The sequence below is a fragment of the Physcomitrium patens genome, chromosome 2, assembly GCF_059467195.1.
Source record: "Physcomitrium patens ecotype Gransden chromosome 2, ASM5946719v1, whole genome shotgun sequence".
In the NCBI taxonomy this organism is placed as follows: Eukaryota; Viridiplantae; Streptophyta; class Bryopsida; order Funariales; family Funariaceae; genus Physcomitrium; species Physcomitrium patens.
Genome location: NC_143411.1, coordinates 20,209,238 through 20,233,594, shown reverse-complemented (window position 1 = coordinate 20,233,594; position 24,357 = coordinate 20,209,238). Strand labels below are relative to the sequence as shown.

General features: G+C 35.8%; 3 protein-coding genes across 5 annotated transcripts; 1 reads left to right on the top strand and 2 right to left on the bottom strand.

The window, feature by feature from the left end:
- Positions 1-481: 481 nt before the first annotated feature.
- Positions 482-3,894, bottom strand: LOC112276163 (phospho-2-dehydro-3-deoxyheptonate aldolase 2, chloroplastic). The gene is made up of 4 exons (XM_024507243.3): positions 3,766-3,894; positions 2,399-2,636; positions 1,121-2,250; positions 482-998 (listed from the first exon to the last, which is right to left on the bottom strand). Exons 2-4 carry the CDS (start codon positions 2,589-2,591, stop codon positions 708-710), a joined length of 1,614 nt encoding a protein of 537 aa, XP_024363011.1. The 5' UTR covers positions 2,592-2,636; positions 3,766-3,894; the 3' UTR covers positions 482-707.
- A 3,919-nt stretch (positions 3,895-7,813) lies between these two features.
- LOC112276168 (uncharacterized) lies at positions 7,814-12,406 on the bottom strand. Of its 2 annotated transcripts, none has more exons than XM_024507281.3 (13): positions 12,226-12,406; positions 11,900-12,005; positions 11,632-11,724; positions 11,409-11,473; positions 11,057-11,111; positions 10,741-10,821; positions 10,291-10,375; positions 9,949-10,044; positions 9,482-9,666; positions 9,295-9,383; positions 8,878-9,091; positions 8,264-8,604; positions 7,814-8,033 (listed from the first exon to the last, which is right to left on the bottom strand). In XM_024507281.3, exons 2-11 carry the CDS (start codon positions 11,948-11,950, stop codon positions 9,082-9,084), a joined length of 810 nt encoding a protein of 269 aa, XP_024363049.1. In that variant the 5' UTR covers positions 11,951-12,005; positions 12,226-12,406; the 3' UTR covers positions 7,814-8,033; positions 8,264-8,604; positions 8,878-9,081. The 2 variants fall into 2 exon arrangements, with proteins under 2 accessions (XP_024363049.1, XP_024363024.1); XM_024507256.3 differs by having other exon boundaries at positions 8,878-8,977.
- Positions 12,407-15,903: 3,497 nt separating this feature from the next.
- LOC112295511 (uncharacterized) lies at positions 15,904-18,308 on the top strand. 2 transcript variants are annotated; one of them, XM_024547239.2, is made up of 3 exons: positions 15,904-16,290; positions 16,444-16,675; positions 16,884-18,308. In XM_024547239.2, exon 3 carries the CDS (start codon positions 16,977-16,979, stop codon positions 17,538-17,540), a length of 564 nt encoding a protein of 187 aa, XP_024403007.1. In that variant the 5' UTR covers positions 15,904-16,290; positions 16,444-16,675; positions 16,884-16,976; the 3' UTR covers positions 17,541-18,308. The 2 variants fall into 2 exon arrangements, with proteins under 2 accessions (XP_024403007.1, XP_090104406.1); XM_090248280.1 differs by having other exon boundaries at positions 16,071-16,290; positions 16,432-16,675.
- The last annotated feature ends 6,049 nt before the right edge of the window (positions 18,309-24,357 follow it).

Genomic DNA, 24,357 nt, shown 5'->3' with positions numbered 1-24,357 from the left:
AATCATTTCAATTTATGTTTTTAATTTTTTTTTATAATTTTATTATATATCTTTATGCAAAATGAGGAGGTAGAAATCTTATTGTGTTTTATTTTATTTTGTTTTTTTGTTGGATGAAGTCAATTACTCTGATTGTGTACTCCATTTCCCTCAATTGTTGCTTCCATTGTCATTCCCATTCAAAATTGCATTGGTTCCATTGTTCTCTAAGTTCTACCACCTCTAATATATTCCACATACGTCAACATCTCAAAACCCTAAACAAAATCCTGAAGTCTTGAAACCAAGACTGGGCAGGACACAAAATTTGCGCCTGTTATCCCAGCAGTCTAACCCTAACCTCCCTCTCTCGCCGCCTCCCCCAGCAAAAAAGTATTAATGCGTGAAGAGAGATCTACGTGGTTTTGTAGCTCATGTGTGGATTTGTCTACTGCTTTCAAAAGATAATGTTTGGTTCTGTTTGTGGAGCCAGTGCTAGAGATTCGTGGTAAGAAGTTGAATTTATTGGACGCTCAAAGAGTGCGACATGTCATCTGATGATATAAGAAATGGCATGGCAACTCAAATAGCGCTCAGGGGCACAAAAAATCCCACATTGTCAGCGCCTGCGAGACCTATAATTACAGAGACGATATTTTACCTCAGCTCATTAAACTCACTCTATGTCAAACTCTCTTTATGTAAAAGAATTAAAGTAAAATTGATTTCTAAAACATGCCACTGAGTTGAGATGAGATGCTTTGGAAGAAGGTGTTGCTGCCGCCTGCAAGTCGTCGTCTTCGAAGGCGCTCAGCAATGATGAAGCTCAGTTCCAGAGCCTGGGATGCATTCAGGCGAGGATCACAGTGGGTGTGGTAGCGTGAGCTCAGGTCCTCATATGTCAAGTTTTTCCCTCCACCGACGCATTCTGTTACGTTTTGACCCGTCATTTCGAGGTGGACACCCCCGGCGTGCGTACCCTCCTGCTCGTGGACGTCGAAGAAGGCCCTTACTTCATCCTGATGAGTTCGCAACACCCCAAGTAGGCATGTAAGGATACGTTGGTCACTTGATGCAAACCATATGGATATGGACAACATGAGGGTCAGAAAAGTATTACGAAATGGATCTAGAATCGTACCAGGATAGCGTCGAAGGGGCGCGTCTTGAGGCCCGAGGGCGCCTTGACAGTGTTCCCGTGCATGGGATCGCTCACCCAGGTAACGGTGCATCCAGCTTGACGAACAGCGCGCACCAAGGCAGGGAACTTCTCCCTGAGCTTGGCGGCGCCCATACGAACGATCACAGTGAGCCTGCCAGGCTTGTTATCGGGATTCAAGATGTTGCATAGAGTGACCAAGTCTTCTGGGTTCATCTTATCGCTCACCTTGACGCCCAAGGGGTTAGCAACGCCGCGCAGGAACTCAATGTGAGCGCCGTCGAGCTGACGGGTGCGCTCGCCGATCCAGAGCATGTGCGCAGAGCAGTCATACCATAACCCAGTAGTTGAGTCTTCTCGTGTGAGAGCTTGCTCGTAAGGCAAAAGGAGACACTCATGGGAAGTCCAGAACTGGGTGGAGGTCATCACAGGGTGGTCGAGGGTAAGGCCACAAGCAGCCATAAAGCCCAGGGCTTCGTCGACGCGGTTCGCAAGCTCCCGGTACTGTTCGCCCTGCTCGGTGTTCGTCGCGAAGTCAAGGTTCCAATGCGTGACGCGCTGCATGGCTGCGAAACCTCCAGTCGCGAAAGCGCGCAGTAAGTTGAGCGTTGCAGCGGCTTGGGAGTATGCTCGCACCATACGGTCGGGATCGGGGGTGCGAGCCTCCAGGGTGGGGAGGTCAGCGTTGATGATGTCGCCTCGATAAATGGGAAGCTCCACCCCATTCACAGTTTGAGTGTTGGTGGAACGAGGTTTTGCAAACTGGCCCGCCATTCTACCCACTTTGACGACTGGCATTTGGCCACCGAACATTAACACAGCACCCATCTGCAGGAGCACTCGGAAAGTGTCCCTGATGTTGTTGGCATTGAACTCCTTAAAGCTCTCAGCACAGTCTCCCCCTTGGAGTAAGAAGGCATTTCCGAGAGCTGCGTCCGCAAGGCGCTCCTCCAAGCTGCGAGCCTCACCTGCGAACACGAGCGGGGGAAAGTCACCGAGGACCTTCTCCACCTCTGCGAACTTCTCAGCGTCTGGATACTTCGGCTGCTGTAAGGCTACCTTGTTCCTCCAGCTGTTTACAGACCAATTCTTCTGGAGTCCTGGCAACTCTACTGCAAAAACGGGATCACGGCAATATGATTTAGTAATCGCTGGTAACACGTCACTTGCTTAGAGAATAGGGAGGGGGTGGTTGCTCCTTTTAACACACATGAAATCAGAATTAGAAAGATTCGCAAGTGGGATTTTCGTAAGAGTCACCTTGGGTTGTAGTTGCTTTCAGGAGGTCCACGGGTTGCACAGCCTTTGCGGAGCTGGAATTGACAATATTATTGGAGAGCGTGTCACTGATTTGCAATTGCCTCTTCAAGGAAGTGGTCTTGTTGCCACCTCTGGGTAGGGTGGAGAACGTCTCGACCCGTGGGGTAAGGAGAGTTCGGCTCACGAGAGCCATGGTGAAGCCCAAAGTAGACTGAGACTATCTAAATTGCACGACAACCTGCACATTTACAATTGAAAGATCGTTCAGAAACAACTTAACTCAACCTGCTCAAGAAAACTGGAGAAATAAGCAATCAGAAGTTTCACTGTTGCAGATATTGAAGTGTGCGAGATTGTGCCCAAATCCCAAGTTCGACACTCAATAATTACCCTTGCAACTATCATTCTCACATCATGTACTAGAAAGAAAAAGTACAGGAACTCAGAGAAAAACAATCCATTCGTATCAATCTATTTCGGGACCACGCTAGACTGCAGTTGAAAGAAGAAAACTGTATCCTCACACAAGTAACAACAAATTTAAAAGAACGATTGGCAACTTTCTACACGCTCTGACTGCATAGCTGACTAGCCTAAACTGACACAAAATGAGGGGCTCTTTTTCCTCAATCAAACAACAGAAACATGCAAGAAAACGTTGTAAAGGATTAAACAAATTTTTACCGACAATATTAATGTGATGGTTGAAAAAACCAAGGACAGAAAAGTACTGCAAAGGAAAAAGAAAAAAAAAAAAAAAAAAAAAAAAAAAAGTTCTGAAGCAGAAAGTTGTGGGAAGAAAATTGATTAGAAAAGTCGGCGTCGCAAAATCAATCAGCTGTGGGAAATCATTTTTTTACTCTAAAAGATTTAATTGAAAAAATCAGCAGCGACTATCCTTCAGTCGCAGATCTATATTCTCACCGGGATAGCATGTTAATCTGCTCTTTGCGTTCTTACGATTGCCCTGCAGAAGCCTAACCCAAAAACCCTCCCGTCCCTATTTGCAATGCACCTAATCCAAGCGATGGACACCATTACCACAATCGCCATTTCACTACAGCAAGTACCCAAACGACTCGAGCATCAAACTAAAACCTGCCGCAATGCAGAGAACCAGAAACACCAAGTTCCCATCTTCCTACCGAAAACCAGGCATCCTAATCCTCTTACGAGCACCCATACACAACGACGTTGGTCAGTGACGCCACCCCGGCACCGCACCATCACTCGAGCCTCATACCACATTTGGCAAACAAACCATTTCCACTTTGCTAGACACCACCATCCAGCGTCGGTGACAGTACGATAATAAATGCCGAGTCTCACACAAAACCAAACAATGTTCGACACTAAGCCATTGTTACCTTCCGCAATACGAAGGCCTGAGCTGGTTGCAACAAACTCCCACTAAGATCACCGCAATATCACCTCAACACGCAGCTCCCTCGACGAGAACGGGACGCAGGAGAACTTCTTGCTTCCCAGCTCTCAACCAGTGGCTTTTACAAGTAAGATGCTGGCCATAGTGTGCTTAAAACCAGCCATTCAACGCCTTGAAAAGAGTAAACGAGTTTCAACTGCAGAGAATTCTCTTTCCGGCATTGACCGCGCATCCAAAGAATTAAATCAGGCAATGGGGCTGAAGTCGTCGTCATCGTCAACACCTTTTTCCAGCCTACCGCGATTGAACCCGGACTCCGTCGACATCCACGAACTTTCTCGACGAGCTCTTTACGACTCGCAGTCCGTCTCGTCGATGTCGGAGACGAAACTTGTCTGTTAGGTCACTCGTGTGAGATTACTATTGGTATTATTCTGGACAAAGTCATGGTTGGTTGGGTGGGGCTAAAATATCGGATTACAGATTTGTACATGACTTGGTATACCCTCTTCTTTAAAATAAAAATAAAAATAAAAATTCATATTCTATCAAAATAAACAAGTATCATTAGAATTTTCTTTCATACACTACTATTAAAATTGAAAAAAAAAATCCTTGTTTATATAAATACTCAAATGCAAGAGTTTTTAGTTGCAATCTGATTTTTAAAACTATGCATTTTAAATTTATATATACATATATATACACACACAAAAAAATAAATTTATTTATTTATTTATTTATTTATTTATTTATTAGTTTTGAAAAAATTTCATTGCCTATTATTAAAATTTCTGTGCTCTGAATTTTGAAGAGTTTATGAATACACACTTCTTGGAATGATTTATCAAGGATGTTTTAATCTTGAATAAGAAAGCATTTCCTGTAGTATAAAACCACAAGTAATATTTGCATACTCCCCACACCACATCAAAATATCCAACCTTCAAAATATTAGAGAAAGATAGTCTATTGCAAACAAACCCCAAAAGTATTTATTGAGTAGAATATTATACTTTTCTTTCTTTCTTTCTTTCTGCTATTAAGATATTAATTTTTTTCTATTGCATAATCTCATATATTTTGATATTTTTTTATTTTTTCATTTCCCTTCTCTCACTTTCTTCTACTATAAATGCCTCTATTCACATAAATAAATAAATAAAGTGTTATCTTAGTTTCTTTTATTATCTTTATCTTGTTGGCTTTTGAGTCATCACACTAGATTTTGTGTTCTACAATGGTTGACCTTTGGTACAATTGTCCCACAATTATTCTCAAGAAAATGGTCCCACTAAAAAAGAAGAAGAAGAAAAATATCTTTTAGTTCATGAGATCCGAGGTTTGAGTATGTGGGGTTGGAAGCATTTTGAACATTTCAACTCAATGGAGCCAAACTTTGGGATGACTATTTTCGAAGCTTGGTTGAAAAGCTTCCATAAAATACTGCAATGCATTGGTAGCCATTCTACCTCTTTATAAGTTTTAGGCCTTCGTAAAAAATATATGTTGAATATGTGTGCATATACTTATCTACCATATGTCCCATCTTTGAAGGCTAGCCCAATCCATCATGAATCTAATACTATATGTAGTTTTACCAAATTTATTTAGGATAAAAATATTTTCATCAATGGTTTTGAGATTGTAAAATACTAACCTCATTTTTAATTGTTTGAGAAATATTGAAAGATTTTAAAAACATGTATGAAAATGGCTCTGGAGATTAGTTATTTAAATTTCAAATATTAGACCAAAAGATTTGTCTTTATTTATTTTGTATTTGAATGAAAAACTAAAAATTAACCACTCATTGTTATTTGGTAGCATTTGTAAGCAAGAATGTGTTTAACTAAAATTTATTTGAATAGTGTTTATAAGACTATTTTTTATGTGTAAAAATTTCAAAATAGATCTCTGCAAATCCTCAAAAGCTAATATGATATAATTTTTTTTTTAAAATTAGAAATCAATAAATGTAATTTTTAAAATAATCAACCATGTTTCTGTAATCATAACTATGTCAAATTACTACTAACAAATGTCAAATATTTCAAATATATTAAATCTAACCAGAAGTGAGATACAAACAATTAATTTCTAATTATTCAATTAATTAGAATGGGACATATTAATTAGCTTTATCATGTTAAAATTTTGAGTATAATTGAAATCACTGTTCTTATTAATCTTTGAAAGTTCAATACTGATGTGAGAAGATGTAATCTATGAAATTTTGATAATGCCTTCTTATCTACTGAACCTTTTATCTGTGACATTTGTATGACGTCACAGCAGTGATGTTAACCAACACAGAGAAAAGAGATTTCATGTGGTTTTAGTGATATATGTACCTACTTGCACATATATTATCAATCACATAAGTCACTTAAAGAAAAAAAATGTAAGTTGAACACAGAATTCACTTTCTTATTACGTTTAGATTCTCAATACGTGAGGAAGTATGTTACAGTTCAAAATTCACCATTAAAAGCGTTTCTCACTTCGAAAAATTTGGCAAAAGTTAACCTTGACCAACTCTTTTGCTTACCTTGAATTGAAATCTTCACTCAAAAGAGATCAATTCCTGGGCAACCTCTAATACTAACATTGAGCTCACCAAAGCACAAACTGAGTTGCTCAGGCATTTAGGGTTTCCACTATCATTTACAGCTATGAGCTTTGTGCTCACTTCCGTATCTCTTGCATTTGATGCAGCAGCACGATGTCAGCAAATGATTTTAGAAGGAAATAGGTCTCAGAAAAGAGCATCACAAAATAAGGGTTCGAAGTGGGACACTTACGAGAAATACCAAATGGACAAAAGCCACACGAGAATTGATCTCTGGAATTGACAGTGATCAGTTGAGTAACCTGTTGCTCTCGAAAACGTCGACCACGGTTGCTCGCAGACGTAGGGGATCAAGCTGGAGACGTGACTCCAAGAGAGACGTGTCCAAAGCCGGTGACTAATGTGAACCCTGGTGTTGGAAGATCTGCACCTGTCATTACGTTCTCTTTTGACCCTTTTCGCATTTCTACATTGCAGGAAAAGACTCATGGAGAAGCAGTCTCGATCATATTTGAAGGTGGAGACACATCTAACTAACATCTGTACAGGCTCTGGTCAAATATCCATTTCAAATGAGTGACATCCTGGGTTAAATTGGTCCTGCGTTCTACCATAAGTTTTACAGAAATGAAGCATCGTACGAATGGATGAGGTATATGTTCCCGAGTCCAGAGTGGAACTACTGTAAAGTATTGTTAATACACGTATGAACGTACATTGAGGTATAGTAATGGCTATCTTGTAAAGCAGAAGTGTTGTTAATACACGCATGTGGAAACCAGTTTAACACCCACATAAGATGTGACAGATTTCTTCTACTGCAGGTATAACACGTGCCATCCATGTGATTCTGTACTCCCTCGGCTGCACCAATTCATATATTCCTGTACTGAATTCGCTCCACCTCCCTCGGAAGAGAAACAAAAAAACAAAAACTGTTCTTCAAAAATGAAAAAGATGGAACTTTCTACGCCCAGCATCTACAACCATCTTTTATTTTTTTCAAAAATGAAAAAGATGGAACTTTTGAAAAGTTGACGATACTGTTAAGTCAGATCTGTAAAGTAGTACAGCAGCAAAAATAAAACCCACTGGGCAATATCTCTTAATAGTGAGTTACAGATTGAAGGATTAGGCTCAATTGCCAAGCTACAATATACAGTAAGACAAAGTACTCCATCAGGTAATAGGCACTGAAGGACCATTGCACGATGACCACTCGTGCCAAATCATTAGTAGTGTATCTCAAGGTATCATTCTATTATGAGGCTAAATACGTAGTAACAAGTGCACGTACCCGCTTTACTTTCAAAAGGCATCAAGTGGATATCAACGCGTTACCTGTCTGAGAAGTTCAATAATCACCATCTCACATATAGACAAATTAATTGATGAATAAACTAGACAGACGGATTGATGGATGGATATAACGGTAGATGGTGGGTATTGAAAGCCGGTATAAACAACGGGGAAAATAATGATTACATTCGTTAAAACATTGCACAAACGCATACTCGGAAATTTAATTCAGATGTTGAACTACATCTAATACAATGGGATCATGCTTTAGTCCTATTCCAATTTTTTTTAAATTGCTATCGTAATGGATGAATCAACATTAATGAGCACTGTATACTGTACCTGATCCTTGTTTAAATTCTGAATCTGTCTACAAAGCCCTGCACCAACATAGCAGTCCAAAGGAAAAATCTGGTCAGTTTCGTTTCGGCAAGAACTAGATTTACTTTCTTACCATAAAATCCTTCCAACTCACCAGGATTTGGTCTCTCTTGGTTCCTCAATACTTATCGACTTTGCAAGTTTAGACGACAGAACAGTGACCTAAGTTTAACATGAAACGCAACCAGCTTAATCCTCAACCTAGTCAGCATACTCAAATTCATCATACCTGCTAAGTAATTGCCACATCAGGTTCGGATCCTAGCGCTTGACACAAACCCAATTCATGTCTCACCAACACCAACTGCCAGCTTCCTCCAACATCAGCCGCAAACTTCAGTCCAGGTACATACAGGCGAATAATCCCAAGCACCAGATTGTCGACGCATGCAAATTTGATGTATAGTATTGCTTTCGCGATTACAAAAATCGATCAAATCCAATCACAAACTAAACTGGTCATTAATACTATTTGCAGTAACTGAATACTGTAACTTCAGAGTTTTCTGGACGAGCAGAGATTGTGGATCAAAGTCGAAAAAGCCTCAAGGGCAGAGTCTCATGTGCCGTCTGAGATAAAAACAAAGTAAGAATCGGATCAGTGCCAGTACAATGCTTCCCGTGCATTGCCATAATTTTGAGAAAACGATAGTGTCGAACAACTCTCGCAATATTGCTAATTCTCGTACTGGTTAATACAATCATAAGAATGCAATCATTCTAAGTGTTACAAGATAAACATTCAATATACTCACAGCGAAAGAGTAATTGATGCAAGCCAAGAAGCCTGCCTAAATGCATGAATGATTGTTTCTGCTCAAGGACAGAGAGGAAGATAAGTACCGTCATCTTAGTCGAATCTGGATCGTACAGGAGAGTATGCCTTGACGATAGTGCTTCGAAAGTGACAACGATTGACAACTCAAACTCCAAAGAGAACGCCCTGGAAGAGAGTCCGAAGAATAACTTAATCACTTACTTGCTCCATTGCCAACCTTATGCTATTGCAATACAAGGTGGCGCTCGAGCACAGGTGTGGACCAATTCTCAACAATACCTGGGGCAGAGCGAGTCTACCTTACATGAGCATAATCTACAAGTAAGAACAATAAATTCTGCCCTATGTTTGAGGTAAACCTGGGTCTTTTATAGACGAAGTGTGTATACCATTATCTAAAATTGCCAGACCAGTAAGAACAAATTGCCACAGCCCCACCCTTCCTAAAATTATTTTTAAAACATATGCAGTAGATCACATACCCGGCAGCCAGCGTGGGACACGTTAAAAGGCGAGGAAGAACCATGTAGATGGGCACTACAAGTCCCCTACAAACATCACCATCTACCACCTAGTGTCAACCACCAATATAAAAAGTTAGAAACTTCACAGTTAACACGATGGTATGAATTGTTTCCAATCTGCAGTAAATCACCACATGGGACGTGCCTGAGTACGCTGAATCTCTGAAGCCTCCGTTGCCATTCTATCACCAGCAACGATTGATTCCACCCGTAGAAGCTGAAGGTCAATTGAGCTTATAGGAATAGCTGAATGTTCAACTGTCAACTCACCCATCACATATTCGGATAAAGGACACTGAGTAACAACACGTCCAGTGATCTTGAAGCCACCTAAAGTTGCAGTGTTCAGCAAATAGGTCATTACAGCTTATAGAGTGAGCAACGTGGTAAACAGTAAGGAATAAATCTTGAAGGCATCAGAAAAGTAAATGCCATCCTCAAACTTTGAGACACGAATGATAGATGTCTGCTTAGTCCCTTAGCTACGCCAAAAAAAATACGACGGTATAAAATGCAATAAACCACACTGATGTGGGGCCATAAGCTCATATAGAAGTTATCTGTATATGAACGAGTAAGACAGAAGAGTAAAGACACAACGACGAGATTCACCTGACCGCAGCGCTGGAGCAATCACGTGTTTCTGGGTATCTTGAGTGATGTAGAAATTCACTGGTGTTGACTCTAAGAGCCTTCTTGGCATTTGCTCTGCAACCGTTTGAGCACTTTCTAAGAAAAAATAATAACTCAAGGAGATTTTACTAATTCGGTTCTCAGTTTTGAAGCCAGCCAATCTTAGTCATTCACCGGCACAAATCACCGTTACATATAAATGTAACCAAAAAATGAGGGCAATATTCTGGAGAACCAGTTTAGATCCAATTTAAAGTAATGGTCAGGGCTGTTCAGAAAATTTGCAAAGCAGCTAACTGAAGGCTGATGAAGTACTTATACCTTTTCGTTCTTCCACCATAAATTCAACGATTTCTAACATTTGTTTTTGTAGATATCCTCTGATAAGTTCAGCTGTAAGTAAGTACTGTTACAAATTCAGAAATTATAATGTTAGCGAGTCGTGCTCATGATTTCAACGCAAACACACTGCTAAACCCCACGGAACTCTCAGGCTAGTCCAATAGTCTCATTGGGTCATTTCTGAAAGCAACCTGTTTGACTGTTAGGACGATCTTCATACAAAAACTTTGCGTCATGGTAAGGACCATGTAGATAACATTGCGATTGTTCGCATTGTTTAGCAGCAAGTTCAACAGCATTTCAAACCAAAAACATTGATAACTTTGAGAGATATGCAGCTGTGGTTGGCCCCTGTAGTATATCCTGATAAAAACATTCATACAGAACGCATAGGAATCAGAGTCCTTGATAAAGATATAAAAGACGAACCTGGATATTAACATAAGCTCCATGAAAGGACTCGAACAGCTTGCCTTCTTTGGGTGTATCCAAGGAAATGGCGAAAGGGATCTGTCACAAACACAATGCACAAGATAAAAGTTGATGGGTGCAAAAGAAAGCTTTGGTAACGTGGGAATGAGTTACAAAACGCTGACAAAAAGAAATTTTTCCAGTACGCGATGCCCAAGACAACAGCTACGTGAAACCAGATCAGATTCACATGAAATAGTTTGATCAACATTTGCATCATTGAAAGAAATCAGCAAAGCAGCACTATCACCTGAAGCAATTACCCGAAACTCACCTCCGTTTTTCCTCGAGGAAATTTCCCAGGAGCTTGAATATCCACAACTTTATGCCTGTAGACAGAAAGAAACTTTACGCAGATATAATTTACCTAGCAGATGAGCCAATACAAGGAACGGGGATGCTGCCAATGTGCATGGCTGCTTGAAACATCTTTAAAAGAATTATGAAAGGCATCTAAAGGAATTGAAATTGCTGCAACGCTGGAAGAAAGCTGAAGTTTATTATGCATGATTTTCAACACAGCACTAACAGCTCTTCGAGTTCCTTTACTCACTTCCTAGCAGAAACTATACATTACGCACCTAGACTCCTGTAATTTCAGGGGAATGTAGTGGTTTGATACTCACATGAGCTCAATCGGTTTCACAGATTTATAAAGTGCCTCAAAAACTCCCACCTGTCTGGCACTCAGCTACACATATGAACAAAATCCATGCACGTTATCAGAGAAATGTGGTTTCTGACCTTCATATATCAGCAAGCCACTTAACATCTTGCATTGGAAAAATAACTAGATACAGCCGTTCAAGTGACCAATTACAAGACTGAGAGTGAGAGAACGTGATTTACTTGGAACACGATGGTTCCTACAGCAGTCAGACGAACGCCTTGATGAGAAACACTTGAAGGCGTATCAATAATTATCACTCCATCAATTACATCCTGCAAGAAAATTCATAAATCCAGGAGAAGAATTGACACCTTGAGCTGCAAAATTCGAAAATTTTCTCACATTGTGGCTACTGAGGTGAGGAATCATAAGGTTGAGTGCTACTGCACAACGGCAAGTGAGAAATTAAAAGCATATCCTTTCGCGACAATGAATAAGTGCACAAACCGGAGGTCTGTAAACGCGGTCCATTCGGTGAAGTTTGATCTTCACAGACATGTTCGCGATTCCTGTTTTTCACCACGCTAACTTCCTTCAGCCATCCCAAAGCTTTCTGCATTACATCAAACCAAACATGCACATCCCGTTAAAACCTGGGGCGTTCAAACCAGATACAATCCCGACGTGGGTGCAGAAAAAAATACAGAAAAACAGAATTCACTGATTGGAAACAGAAAGAACACACAAGTCAACCCTCGACAAATTCGGAACTGACAACGAGAACCAAGCTTTCCAGAACTACAATTTAGGTCATCGGAGACGAGAGCACTCACATTCAACAACGGAAAAGACCTCACAATAGTCGCAATTCCCAGGACGATGAGTTGAATGTCGAGAATGGATTGCACAAGACGAATCTCCTGAATCTGTAAGCGAAAAGTGGCTGAATCTGAGAGAGAGCCAGAATGAGCACAAACTCGACTTGGCGGAGAGCACAAGAGTTGAAGACTTGGAGCTGGTGGGACAACGAACAGTTTGGGCTCACGGCCGCCGCCTACGACCGTGATCAAATTCCACGGTAAACAGACTCATTCCCGGGAATGGGTGACCGGGTGTTAGCGTTTTTGGGCTGCCCCAGCTGCTGCCCTTTGGTCCCTTCGTGACATTGCCTTCGCATGATTCTATTTTTGGCCTTTAATCTTACTGATTCTAATGTTTCAATATATGTCTTGACATAATCATATAATTAAATTTTAGTTTTAAAATATTATACATAATACCTTTTTTTTGTGTGTGTGTGTTTTTGATATTTCTTTTAGATATGAGATAAAGATTAATAAAATAAAATAAAATAACTGAGTGATTGCAATTGACCTAAAAACGTTAAATGCATTTTATGACATATAGCACGTTTCATAAAGAACAAGTGTGCGAGATTATACATTCTGTGAAGACAGTAACTTATGAATCATGGTTGATTATGTAAATATACAAGTTTGGTGATTTTGGTGGAAACACTTTGGGTTGGGTTTTAAAAGCATATATTATAGAAACTTCATATATTTTCTTTTTAAAAAACAAGAGGAAAATTAATAATACTAGTGAAAGTTTTAATAATTTTTTTACTAAACAAAATAAAGATAGAAAGTCGTGTGACATCTTTTAAGGAAAGAAATATTTTTAATTAATAACAGCTTCTTTTGAACTTTAATAAATATAAAAGAAGACTATTTGATTACTCATTGGAAGAAGAATTCTACATTAAAATAAGATATCTAAAAATGTAAAGGAGGATAATAAAAATTGATTTTTTTTAAAGATTATATATATACATAATAAAATGAGTTACTTTTATATGTAAAAAAGAATTTTATCAATAGTATTTCACCACAAAAGTTATATACAACAGACATGCATTGCAGCCATTCAATAATCAACATTTATATTTTTCTTCTGATTTATATACCATTCAACTCCTAAATGTTTTAGCTAGCTGAATTATAGCTAAAGATAGATGTTATATTGGCCTAAGACTCTATAACAATGTTGCCTAATTAAAGTCTAGTTTTTATTTTGTGAATTTTTTATTTAATATATATATATATATATATATATATATATATATAATTTGGTCTTGTAAGCCATTTAATTGTACATATTTCTTTTTTAAGATGACATAATTTAAATTAAAATTTTAAATCAATTATTTTTAAAATTCGGTTATTTTTTTTATATATACTCTATTTAAGACTTGTTGGACCCCAATAATTATATTTGTGATTATTATTCAATTGTATAAATAAAGACTACTTACATATTACAATAATCATTTTTATAATATAATATTTATTAAATATTAAGATTAATCAAAGTTAAAAATTTTAAAAATAATTCAACATCTCAAATTTTAAATATCTCTATTCGTATATTTTTATAGTAAAAAACTATAAATTTATTTAATTCTTATATATATATATATATATATATACAATAAACATATATAAAAAAATATAAAAGTGATCTACCCATTTACTAAATCAATCCATCCTATCATAATCATTATTAGAAAAATGGATCGTGTCTAAAAACTATCATTAAAATCATGGCCTTCATTCAATCCCTTGTTCTTAACCTTTGCTTTCTCTATTCTCAGCTTTCATCCTGACCTCCTTTATTTCCAATCCTCACTCCCTCCATGTCCAAAGCTACTTCTTCCATTCTTAACCTTCATCTTTCTCCCTTTCCTTCACCATTTTGAGTCTTTGGATTCTTCTTTTTCTCTCACCTTGAGCCCTCATAATCCTATTCCTTCTCTTCAACCAGTAGTGCAAGATTAATATTTACTAGATTCTAAAGCATCCAAAAGCATGCTTTGTGCCTTGTGTTCATGTGAATACGTAAATAAGGATATGTGCCTTTTGGAGTGTCTTACATAAGTCAGTAAATGTTTTCAATATCTTAATTATATTTTAAGTAAGGATATATTATATTATCCAATAATTAAAATTATATAATATTAAAAATAGTTAGCATAAATTTTGAATATATTAAAAAATTATAATTCTATTCATCTCAAGAAAAACATGGGATAATTCCTTATTCCTTATTCATTTTTCATTTTTGATGTCTAGAAATTATGTTTAAATCTACAATTCTTATTACAATTTTTTTAACATAACAAAACATCACCTCTTTGTGCTGAAATCTATTACACTAGATAAGAAATTTTCAAGTGGTATTCAAACTATCAACCTTTAAGAGATATTTTTTGGTGCAATTTGCCATTAGATTCCACATCAGACAAAAGATTTTTGAAAAAGTAGGCAAGATTCTCCTAAGAATGTATTTAACTTTGTTTTGGAACATCTTAAAGTTATTGTTTGAAATAATCGAGCAACCACAATGCACCAGAAAAAACACTCAAGAAGATGTCCAACACTTGTGGAGCCTTTTATATAGTAAGACATATGGTATATTTTTATATAATATAAACTATGAAATATTATATGTGGAGATGGAGCCCAAAAGTCATGGATAACAAAGAGAAAAGTGGTGAAGTGCAATAAAGTCTTCAAGATTGCCAAAAATTCAAAAAATGTAACTTCTTTTTATACTATATTGTAATTGGACATAAAAAAAACACTCTGTTATCATACATAAACCCAGAAATAGTTACAAATCCCTTGTTTGTTCTCATCAACTTTTTTCCAAAAACAACAGTAAAAAAGGAAACTTAAAAACTCAAATATTTGGAAAAATCTCAAAAGCCCATTCGAGGGTTTTCTTTTGTCGGTGCATTAATTTCTTCAAAAATCCCATTACATCGAAAAAACTTGGTTATATTTCAATAATGAATTCATGATGTAAGAAAATGATTATGTTGTTTTAAATCCCGTATTAAAGAACCAATATTTAGAATCTTGCATGTATTCCAGGCCTGAATTTTTGAATTTCAAGTCAATCCAAATGAACATAACGCAAGGTTTTTTTTTTACATGTAAAACCAGAAAAAAAAGGAAATTTGCATACAAAACATATTTTGCAAAACAATATTTTGCCAATCAGTTCCATGGAAAAATACAGTAAATAGCGAAGCAGACACCAAATCTATACACTCACAGCAACAGACTGACTCAATTTTTATTATTAAAAAATTAAGAGACTAATAATAAAAGTGCAAGAGAAAAAGAAACAAATGATTCAAAATGCACAAATTCTGAGAATATGATATTGATTGCGGCACTCAAAATTTCCACAGAGAAGACAAGCAGCATGCCATGATGCAGGGCCCCATTAAACCAGGCCCCCCCCCCTCCCCCGCAGTCAGTGCAGTGCAGGATCTTCTCCCCTTTGGACAAAAGCCCGAAGCCACGCAGCAAAAATCTGACATGGCAGAGCACCCACAAAGTCATATAAAAAATGAAAAGTGAAAAAGTGAAAAAGTGAATGAAAAAGACAAAAGGATAGCTCCCGCAGCGTGGATGATCCGCGCGATGCGAGGCCGCGACGCCAAAAGCCCGTGGCCTGCGTGACGCCCTCGGGCCCCGCTCTGCCTCGCTCTGCAGCCCAGGCTAGGCCAGGCCACGGACCGTCGGGACTGGCGCGGCGCAGCGGCATCAACGCTGCTGCAAAGCCAAATGATTTGTCGCAGCAATGGCTGCGTTTAGCCCTTGATCCTAGGCGATCCGCCCCCACGTGATCAGATTCTCTAGTTGGCTTGCGATTCCACATCTGATCAACGCTTGGAACACTTGGGGGTTGGGTGGGTAGCGCGAGTTTAAGCTCTCGCGGATTGAGTTGCGTGGCGCCATGTGCTCGTGCTGGCGTCGAGGGTCGCGCTTCACATCACCGACTGGAGTTTCACTTACGGTGGTGGCGGGTTTCTGACTCCCGATGGAGTACGTGTAGTGAAGCTTTCTGTACCATTTTTTTTGTTATTGTTTTTGTATGAGACTAAGTCGTGATTCTGGTTTGTAAAAATTCTGTGTTCGTGAGTTTTTGTGATAAAGGTGTATGAATTGAGGTTGGTGATGATGTAGAGGGTTTTGCAGGTGAGGAATGGACATGTTTTCGCGACATTGTGGATGAGTGTTGCTGAACCTCACGGCTGATGTCAGTCGATGTTGCGGAGATGAGTCGCTGATTGAGCGCATGCGCCTACAGACGCGAAGGTTGAGAGAATCGTGGCCAGACTTTTGCGTGTAGTTCCATCAGCCTCGGCCCCTTCACACGCCTTTTTTAACCGAGTTCCGTCGGTTTGACGCAAGAATCGGGTTGGTTCATGTAAGAGGCTTGTCTAGTTCAGTCTGATTGCTTTACGTGACGATTTTCTGTTATGGACCATCTCACATTTGTTGCATTGGCGTTACGTGTCCACTAACAAGGAAATTGTCGGCAAGTGCTACTTTGGGTTTGGGGTGGGGGGACTTACTGATTTTTTATTGTTGCTTCTATTGGAGGTTTTTTAAAGGCTTTTGTTGCTATTTCACAGAGACATCTGCCTTTTTTGACTCGTGAAGTGGACTTCGAGGCATCTCCAATTGGGGTGTCAAGGCTTGTGACGAGGCGGAAGACGAAGGCTGCTATGAATTCTGCTCAAGCAGAGTTGATGACCCCTGTGGGAAACATCGTCAGGGCGGATGGGTTTGTCAAATCACAGAGCTTCCAGGAGCACCACCACCACCTGCTGCGGCAGACACTCTCCCAACCGGAGTCGGATGACATAGCCGACATTGTTGAGAGCCTGTCCAAGTTCACGTTCGCGGTGCCCGCCGTGGATGAGGCTGAGGAGGAGCAGGAGTACATGGCCAAATGCGAGTGCTGTGGACTCATCGAGGAGTGCACTCCAGGGTACGTCGCGCGCATGAAAGAAACCTTCTGCGGCCGTCTAGTGTGTGGGCTCTGCGGGGAGGCTGTCAAGGAAGAGAGGCTGCGTATGGGACCTGAGACCTCCATGGACGACGCTGTTTGTGCCCACATGAAGATTTGCCTCAATTACAACTCCTTCACACGGCAAGACCCCGCCGCGCACTTGGCTCAGGCTATGTGTCAGATTTTGAGGAGCATTGACAGTGGAGCGCCTCTAAGGCCCAGGGGTCGGCTGTGGTCGCGCGCTGGGCTCTCTCGTAGTGAGACATTCCATAGCTGAGAGACATGCAAAAGTTTGCCGTGCATGAACTAAATGTACACGAATTTCTGTACCCACATCTTTCTCATTGTTTGAGAATATTACACGGCCTTCTCCAGTGATCGGACTCTGAAAAGACCATTGAACTGTTCTCATTTTTGACGATAAGAAGAAGGAGAAGCTCAAAATGGAGTGCGTCGCATCTCCTAATTCAACTTGTGATATTTCGGGCCCAAGAAAACCAAGCTAAGGCAGTCACGAAGTGGTTCAGCATTTCGAATGCCAATTATTACCGCCAATGCAGTGAGTGGTATCAATCAGCTTCTGTACACAAGAAATGTAGCTGATCGAGCACTGATTAGATTTGAGCTCTTCAACGACGCTGCATGTGACCATGTTGCTTTCAGGCTGAGTCTACCAACAGTGGCTTCAGCCGATAAGAAAACCGCCCTTTCTGTAGTGGGTTTGAACTGGTTTCAAAAGCCCGCTTGCAGAATGCTGGCTCTGCAACATGATGTCAATTACATCAATGCGCTGTTGCTAAGAAGGAATCTTGGTTACGTTCACCTAAGCAGCTGCTTCCTTGTGCTGCTCGTTTCCCCTAGTCTCTGCAGTCTAGTTAAGTGCCAAAGGGAGAAGTTTTCCTTAGAGCTTGATACATGTAAACCATACAGGCTATTAGATGCACATTCTTTTGACTTCTGAATTAACAATACTCGGTATATAGATCGCAGTTCGAAATTGTAAATTAGATCATTGTAAAGAGCTTTTGGATTGTAGGTTGAATCATCTTTCTTGCATTTCGCTCCTCCTGCTGAAGTCTTTCCTCGACACATTTTTTTTTGCACTGAAAATCAGTTGAACTTGGAAATTGCATCGCTTTCAAGATACTGTGAAAAAACTTCCCATCTCAATTTCTCAACTGTAAGAAGCAGAGCATCTGTCCCAGTTTCGAGAGCATGGGATCCCCTAGCCTTGTAAAAGCCATGTGAGACTCAACTTTATCACGCGAGCAATTAGTTCAATGCATTTTGCTTCGGTACGCAACCTGGTTAATTTGGGTCCCTCGCAGATTTGGCAGTAAAGTGGAACGCTCTTATCTGATCACTTTTTAGCTGGCGTAGCTGTTCATTCTGGACGTATCTAATTGAAATGAACATTACTGCTTCCAAGGAAAACGTACCCCAACAATCCATCTCAAGCCTCTGAATTGATGTGAAGCTGAGCTGGTTCTCTGGTAGTATGCCATTATCACCCTCATTGTGCAGACTTCGACAAATAGCATCTGCATTCATTCAGGCTCAGCCAGCAATAAAAATGAACTATGTCCGTAGGTATCTGCATGGAGCGAATTAACCGCAATCATATTCAAGCTTTGTTTTCCATTGACGGTGAAATCCCATTCGACTTTGCTTGTATGAGAGGGACATATTGAGTGGAAAAGGACGAAAAAAACGCACAGCTTTAAATTTGTCGATGTGAGCAATGCAACAAAGGTCCGCATCAAGCACCAGCTATGATCACCGTTAAGTCGCAGTCAAATGAAGACCCAGTACTAGAGAGGAAGATGAATTTGTATCAAGATGGCTCGGCCAGCTTGAATATAAATGAATGCTAGTGAGAAAATCTAGATGAAAAAGGGTGTCGAGCTTCCACTTTTACGGTAGCTTGATGTTGGTCCATTAATGAAGTAAACTGGGCACCCAAAGTGTTTAATAAGATAAAGTAATACTAGTTAGCTTTGTTTGATTGGTAGCATACACAATAGTCTTAGTGTACCTCATTAGAAGTTGTATCTGAATAAAGAATTATTATTGTTTGTTTCTGAAAGTTCAGAGTCAAGTTAAATTAATAGTTTTATGTTAGATCAGAGTTGTTTAAATGGTAGTGTAGATAATAGTATTAGTATGAGTTATTATAGTATATTTGTAAATTGATTGTTTATAAAATGTTTAGAGTTGAATTAGATTTTACCAAAATTAATCTGTACAAAAATAAGTAAAAGAATGGATTCTCTGCTATGAAGTAGTTAATTAAGGCCAAAGGTGCAAAACAACCAATTTTTTTGTTTACATAAAAATGAAATAACTAGAAGTGTGTGAGTTGCAATAAAGTGGTTAGCTGCTCCATTCAACCAAACAATAGTCTAGTGAGACATTCATCTTTGGTTACTAACTTAATTATATTAATTTATTATTGCAAATAAAAAGACATAAAATAGATGTTAATAATAATGATTTTTATGCCATTTTTTTGTATTCTTCTTTTGTTATATTGTTACAAGATGCAAGAAAGAAAACAAATTGCCATTCTAATTTTGATTCTAAAACCATTTGAAATCCAAAAAATAATAAAAAAATAGTATAAAATCAATCAAATCCTACTTAGATGATATCTAAAATTATTTTTAGTAATTTTTTAAAGTAACTATATATATAGCAATTAATATTAAGTAAATCTTAGATATAGATTAAGATGATGTTTATATCTTAAATCTAGATTTTATCTAGAGCTAACTATAAAGCAATATAAATCAAGTTAAGATAAAAATTAATCATCTCATAATGTATATATATATATATATATATATATATATATATTAAAACTTATTTAAGAAAAAAAAACAAATAAAATATTTTAATAGAGTCTAAGTGTAAGACTATAATAATAGATCAAAAGACAAAAATTAAGGTTAGTTATATAAATTTTATATAGAAAATTACAAAACAATAAAATGTATTATTTTACCTTTTATGAAAAAAAATTAAAAAAGATACCTAATCATTTAAATAGAATGACATAACAAATATAAACTAAGTTGAGAACTAACAACATCTACAATTGCAATCAAACTACTTACACTTAGACAAAGATAAAATTATAACTTAGATCTAAAATCAAGGTATAGCTTTAATTTTTTTCTAAAAAAGATCAAAAAGTTATTAAGCATATATTGTCTAATTATTAAATTTTAGAAATATTAAAAAAAAAATACTATTAGATATAGTAATTTGATAGCAACAATTGAGTCATCTTTCTTATACTTGATTTAAAAATCATATAATTAAGAACCACCAAATTATTAAAAATAGTATATTAGTAAAATATAAAAAAAGATTAATAGAAATAGCAACAAGGTATTTTATATCTTGTTTACAAAGACTACTCATGGTTTTAAGTACATTAACAAGTTAAATACATAAAATTAATGCTATTATTTGAATATTATCTAATTACATAGTATAATATAATTCATATATTATTTATAAAAAAAATAGTTTATTTTCTTAGAAAATTAATAATATATCACCACAATTATAATTGTTTAAAATATATAAAATAAAATAATAATTAGCCCAATTTAAAATATAAAATTATAGTTTTATGTAAAAAACGATCAAATTATTCAAGCCCAATTAATAAAATTTAGATAATTTTTAGGTCATTGGATTGATTAACCAAATGTGAGTTGTTACTTTGTCTCCAACTTTAACATATTCTATCAATAAGATCTTCTTTTAGTGCAAGGTAATTCTTTTTTAATGGATTTCATAATCTAAGTTTTAATATAAAAACCATAAGAATATAATTCAAACTGAATTATATTCTAAGTTACATATTCCTGCAACTTTTCTACTAAAGTTTTTGAAATCAACCAATTTATTTTAAAACTTCGATGTAAAAAGTTACAAAGAAGATGAATTATTGTCGAGCAAATCTTTGCTCCTAATGAGATATATCAATTAATAAAAAATCAGATAGTAAAAAATTATTTAACTTAGATAAAATAAGAGCACATTTTTTTAAAATAATAATAAAATAATAATAATTATGTATATTTATATACACACAAACATACAAAAGAATGTTTTTAAGGTAATTTTTTAAAATATTATTATTTTTAAAAAAATGTTATAAAATATATATGCAGGTAGTATAGTAAAAACTGTAATTATAAAAGTAGCCTACTTTGACCAAGATATTATCTAAAATAATCCAAGTAATAATTTAAGAAATTATTAATTGGTCCAAAAAATTAAAGAAATTAAAGCTTTTGTTGATATTAAAATTTTTCTAGGCCTATTATCAATGTAAAATAAATGAGCGTGTTGATAAATCAATAAGCTTCTGACACATTCATTTATCTTATATTGATAATAGACTTTTGAAATTATATATAATTTAAATAAATCCAATCAAATACTACTAATTTAGTAAATACTTGAATTACATAAAAAAATAAAGCTTAGTTAGAATTGAGAAAATAAAAATGAAATAAATAAAATATTAAGGATAGATTTTAGTCTATTATTACATACTAAACATTACAAATCAATTTTAGATATTTCAAGTAAGATAGAAACTAGGTTATTGATACTTTACAAGTTCAAATGAAATTGAAAGACTATTATTTAAAAAAATATATCATTATTATTCTTATATATCTTTTTAAATTATTTTAAATTAGATTTGCTAATATGATAAATCATTTCCATACTATTTTAGATATATAATATATTATTTAGAATAAAAAAATCAAACCAACTTAAGTTAAGAAAAAAACGTTGAAATTTAATCACAAATAATAAAATTTTATAAATTTTTTTTAAAATACTTAAGAATAAAGAAATAATGTAAAATAATTTAAAAAGATCTTATGGATGGTTTATGCTAAAATAACTTGATTAATAAATTATACCAAGAATATATATATATATATATATATATATATACATTAATTTTATCTATTAATCTATTAAATATTATTTATATGATCTAAAAATATATGAATAGAATTTGAGATCAAACTTAATGATATATGTAATAAAATTTAATAGATAATTAATTTAAATTATTTATCAACTTTAGAACCTACATATAAAAAAATATGGGAATAAACTAGATGTTAATTTTTAAAGTAATTAGAAGGATATTTGGTTTAATATTAAGAATAGAAAACAAATGATTTTTATATGACTAATATGACATTATAGAATAGTAATTAACTTATTTATTGATCAAATTAGTATAAAGTTGAACTTGAATTTTATGATTTAGAAGTTAAATTCATTTGAATTCTTTATTTCACATCTTTTTGAAGTAACCATTAATATGTCAAAGCAAAAATTTGGTGAAATCACAAATAAATAAAATTGTGCATAGATAAAAATATTGGAGATTATAGAAGGCTTTTTTTATATCAATATGTTATTATTGCAATAGCATTAGCAATAAAAGATATTACATAGTATAGAAAATACTAAAAGTATTAAGTTTTAGACAATAGATAAGAAAATATTATAATAGTTAAGTTCTTTGTTGAAGCATATTATTTTAAAAATCAAATCAAAATCGAGTAATAAATCAAAAAAACTGCAAGGTAAATATCTCACATTTAATAAATGGAAATCATCTTGAATCATGCACTTCTGCATATACACAATAAAAGCCTTATTTTGACTAAAAATATTTAGAATAAATTTATAATAAAAGATTTTTATACAATGACATATAGCAATTGTTTTTTGCAAGTCAAATTTAACAAAATTTCGATACATATTTCATACAACTCTTTCATTTATTTTAAATAGCTTATTAATTTTATCTAAGAAATATTTTGCTATAAAGGTCTCTTCAATTTTTTTAGTATAAATAAGAGTTTTACTATGTGTATATAGGGATGCATGACATAAAAGATTTCTACACAATAAAAGAAGTATGTCTACTTAGCGGTATTATGTTGTGGTTAGGCTACTATGTGAAAATAATGTGATTATGTATTTAATATATAATTTACTTAACAACATGGTAAGAGCCATGTTACTGGATTTTAGTTGTAGAATGTGGTTAAATTACTACTTTAAAAAGAGGTTGTTTAAAAAGATTACTATAGAATTTGTATAACTTTAATTTCTTTTGATAGTGGCTTTTAAGATTGGTTTTGGTTGATAGTAACTTCTAAATATTTAGAGTCATCTTGTTAGACATTGGTGACCTTTGAAAACTTATTTTGGTTCTTTTATTTGGTGTTTAGAGCATAAATTATGTAAATCTTATAAAAAAAAGGATTAAAGAAGGGTTTTGGTAGCAAAAAGAGAGTTTAGGATATCCATATAGATGAATGGAGATGGATGATGAAAATCTCCATTCCTATTGGTCAAAAATCATGACCAATGGGCTTCAAGGAGGCTGCCCGAGGCCATATTAGAAATTAGGGTTAGTTTTTTGTAGCCATTCGAACTTTGAAGGCTAGGATCAACAAGTTTAGGTTTTTGGCTATGATTTTGGTGCAAATCCTTAATGATTTGGAATTTATATGAAGGAGATATAGGTGCTCAAAGTTAAGGTGTTGATTTGGGAGCTATTGTCACTATTTTTGACATAACTTACGCATATGGAAGGAAAATGAGGTTTGGTGACTGCAACTAGAGAGAGAACTTTTGTGACTACACTTTTTGCATACTAATTGTTGGATTTCAAGTTATGGTGAAGGAGATATTGGATTTTGAAGTCAGTGCATGCAATCTAAAGGTAGTCAGTGACCTGATTTATTAGTGGTTGTGTTTTGAGTTTTATCTTGAGCAATTTGACAAGGTTTTGGCTCAAAATTTCAGAGAAAGTGTATATTCATGTTAACAAACTTTACATATAATTTTAATAGTATTTAAATATTAGATTCTTGAGATATTAAGAAAATTGTACTTGGGTGCTTATAAATTAGGGTTTAGAGTATCTATTAGGATTTCTTAGATTCCAAAAGATTGAAAGTGAATTTATAGTTGGATTTTTTTTTGATAAGATTTAAAGGTGAATTCTACTTATCTTAGAAATTTGAGAA

Coding starts and splice junctions, on each gene's coding strand:
- LOC112295511 (XM_024547239.2), top strand. CDS start 16,977: ATGAATTCTGCTCAAGCAGAGTTGATGACCCCTGTGGGAAACATCGTC.
- LOC112276168 (XM_024507256.3), bottom strand. CDS start 11,950: ATGTCTGTGAAGATCAAACTTCACCGAATGGACCGCGTTTACAGACCT. Junction 11,112..11,408: donor GTGAAACCGATTGAGCTCAT/GTGAGTATCAAA, acceptor TTCTGTCTACAG/GCATAAAGTTGTGGATATTC. Junction 10,822..11,056: donor TTCCTCGAGGAAAAACGGAG/GTGAGTTTCGGG, acceptor TGTTTGTGACAG/ATCCCTTTCGCCATTTCCTT.
- LOC112276163 (XM_024507243.3), bottom strand. CDS start 2,591: ATGGCTCTCGTGAGCCGAACTCTCCTTACCCCACGGGTCGAGACGTTC. Junction 2,251..2,398: donor GAAAGCAACTACAACCCAAG/GTGACTCTTACG, acceptor CCGTTTTTGCAG/TAGAGTTGCCAGGACTCCAG. Junction 999..1,120: donor GCCCCTTCGACGCTATCCTG/GTACGATTCTAG, acceptor CGAACTCATCAG/GATGAAGTAAGGGCCTTCTT.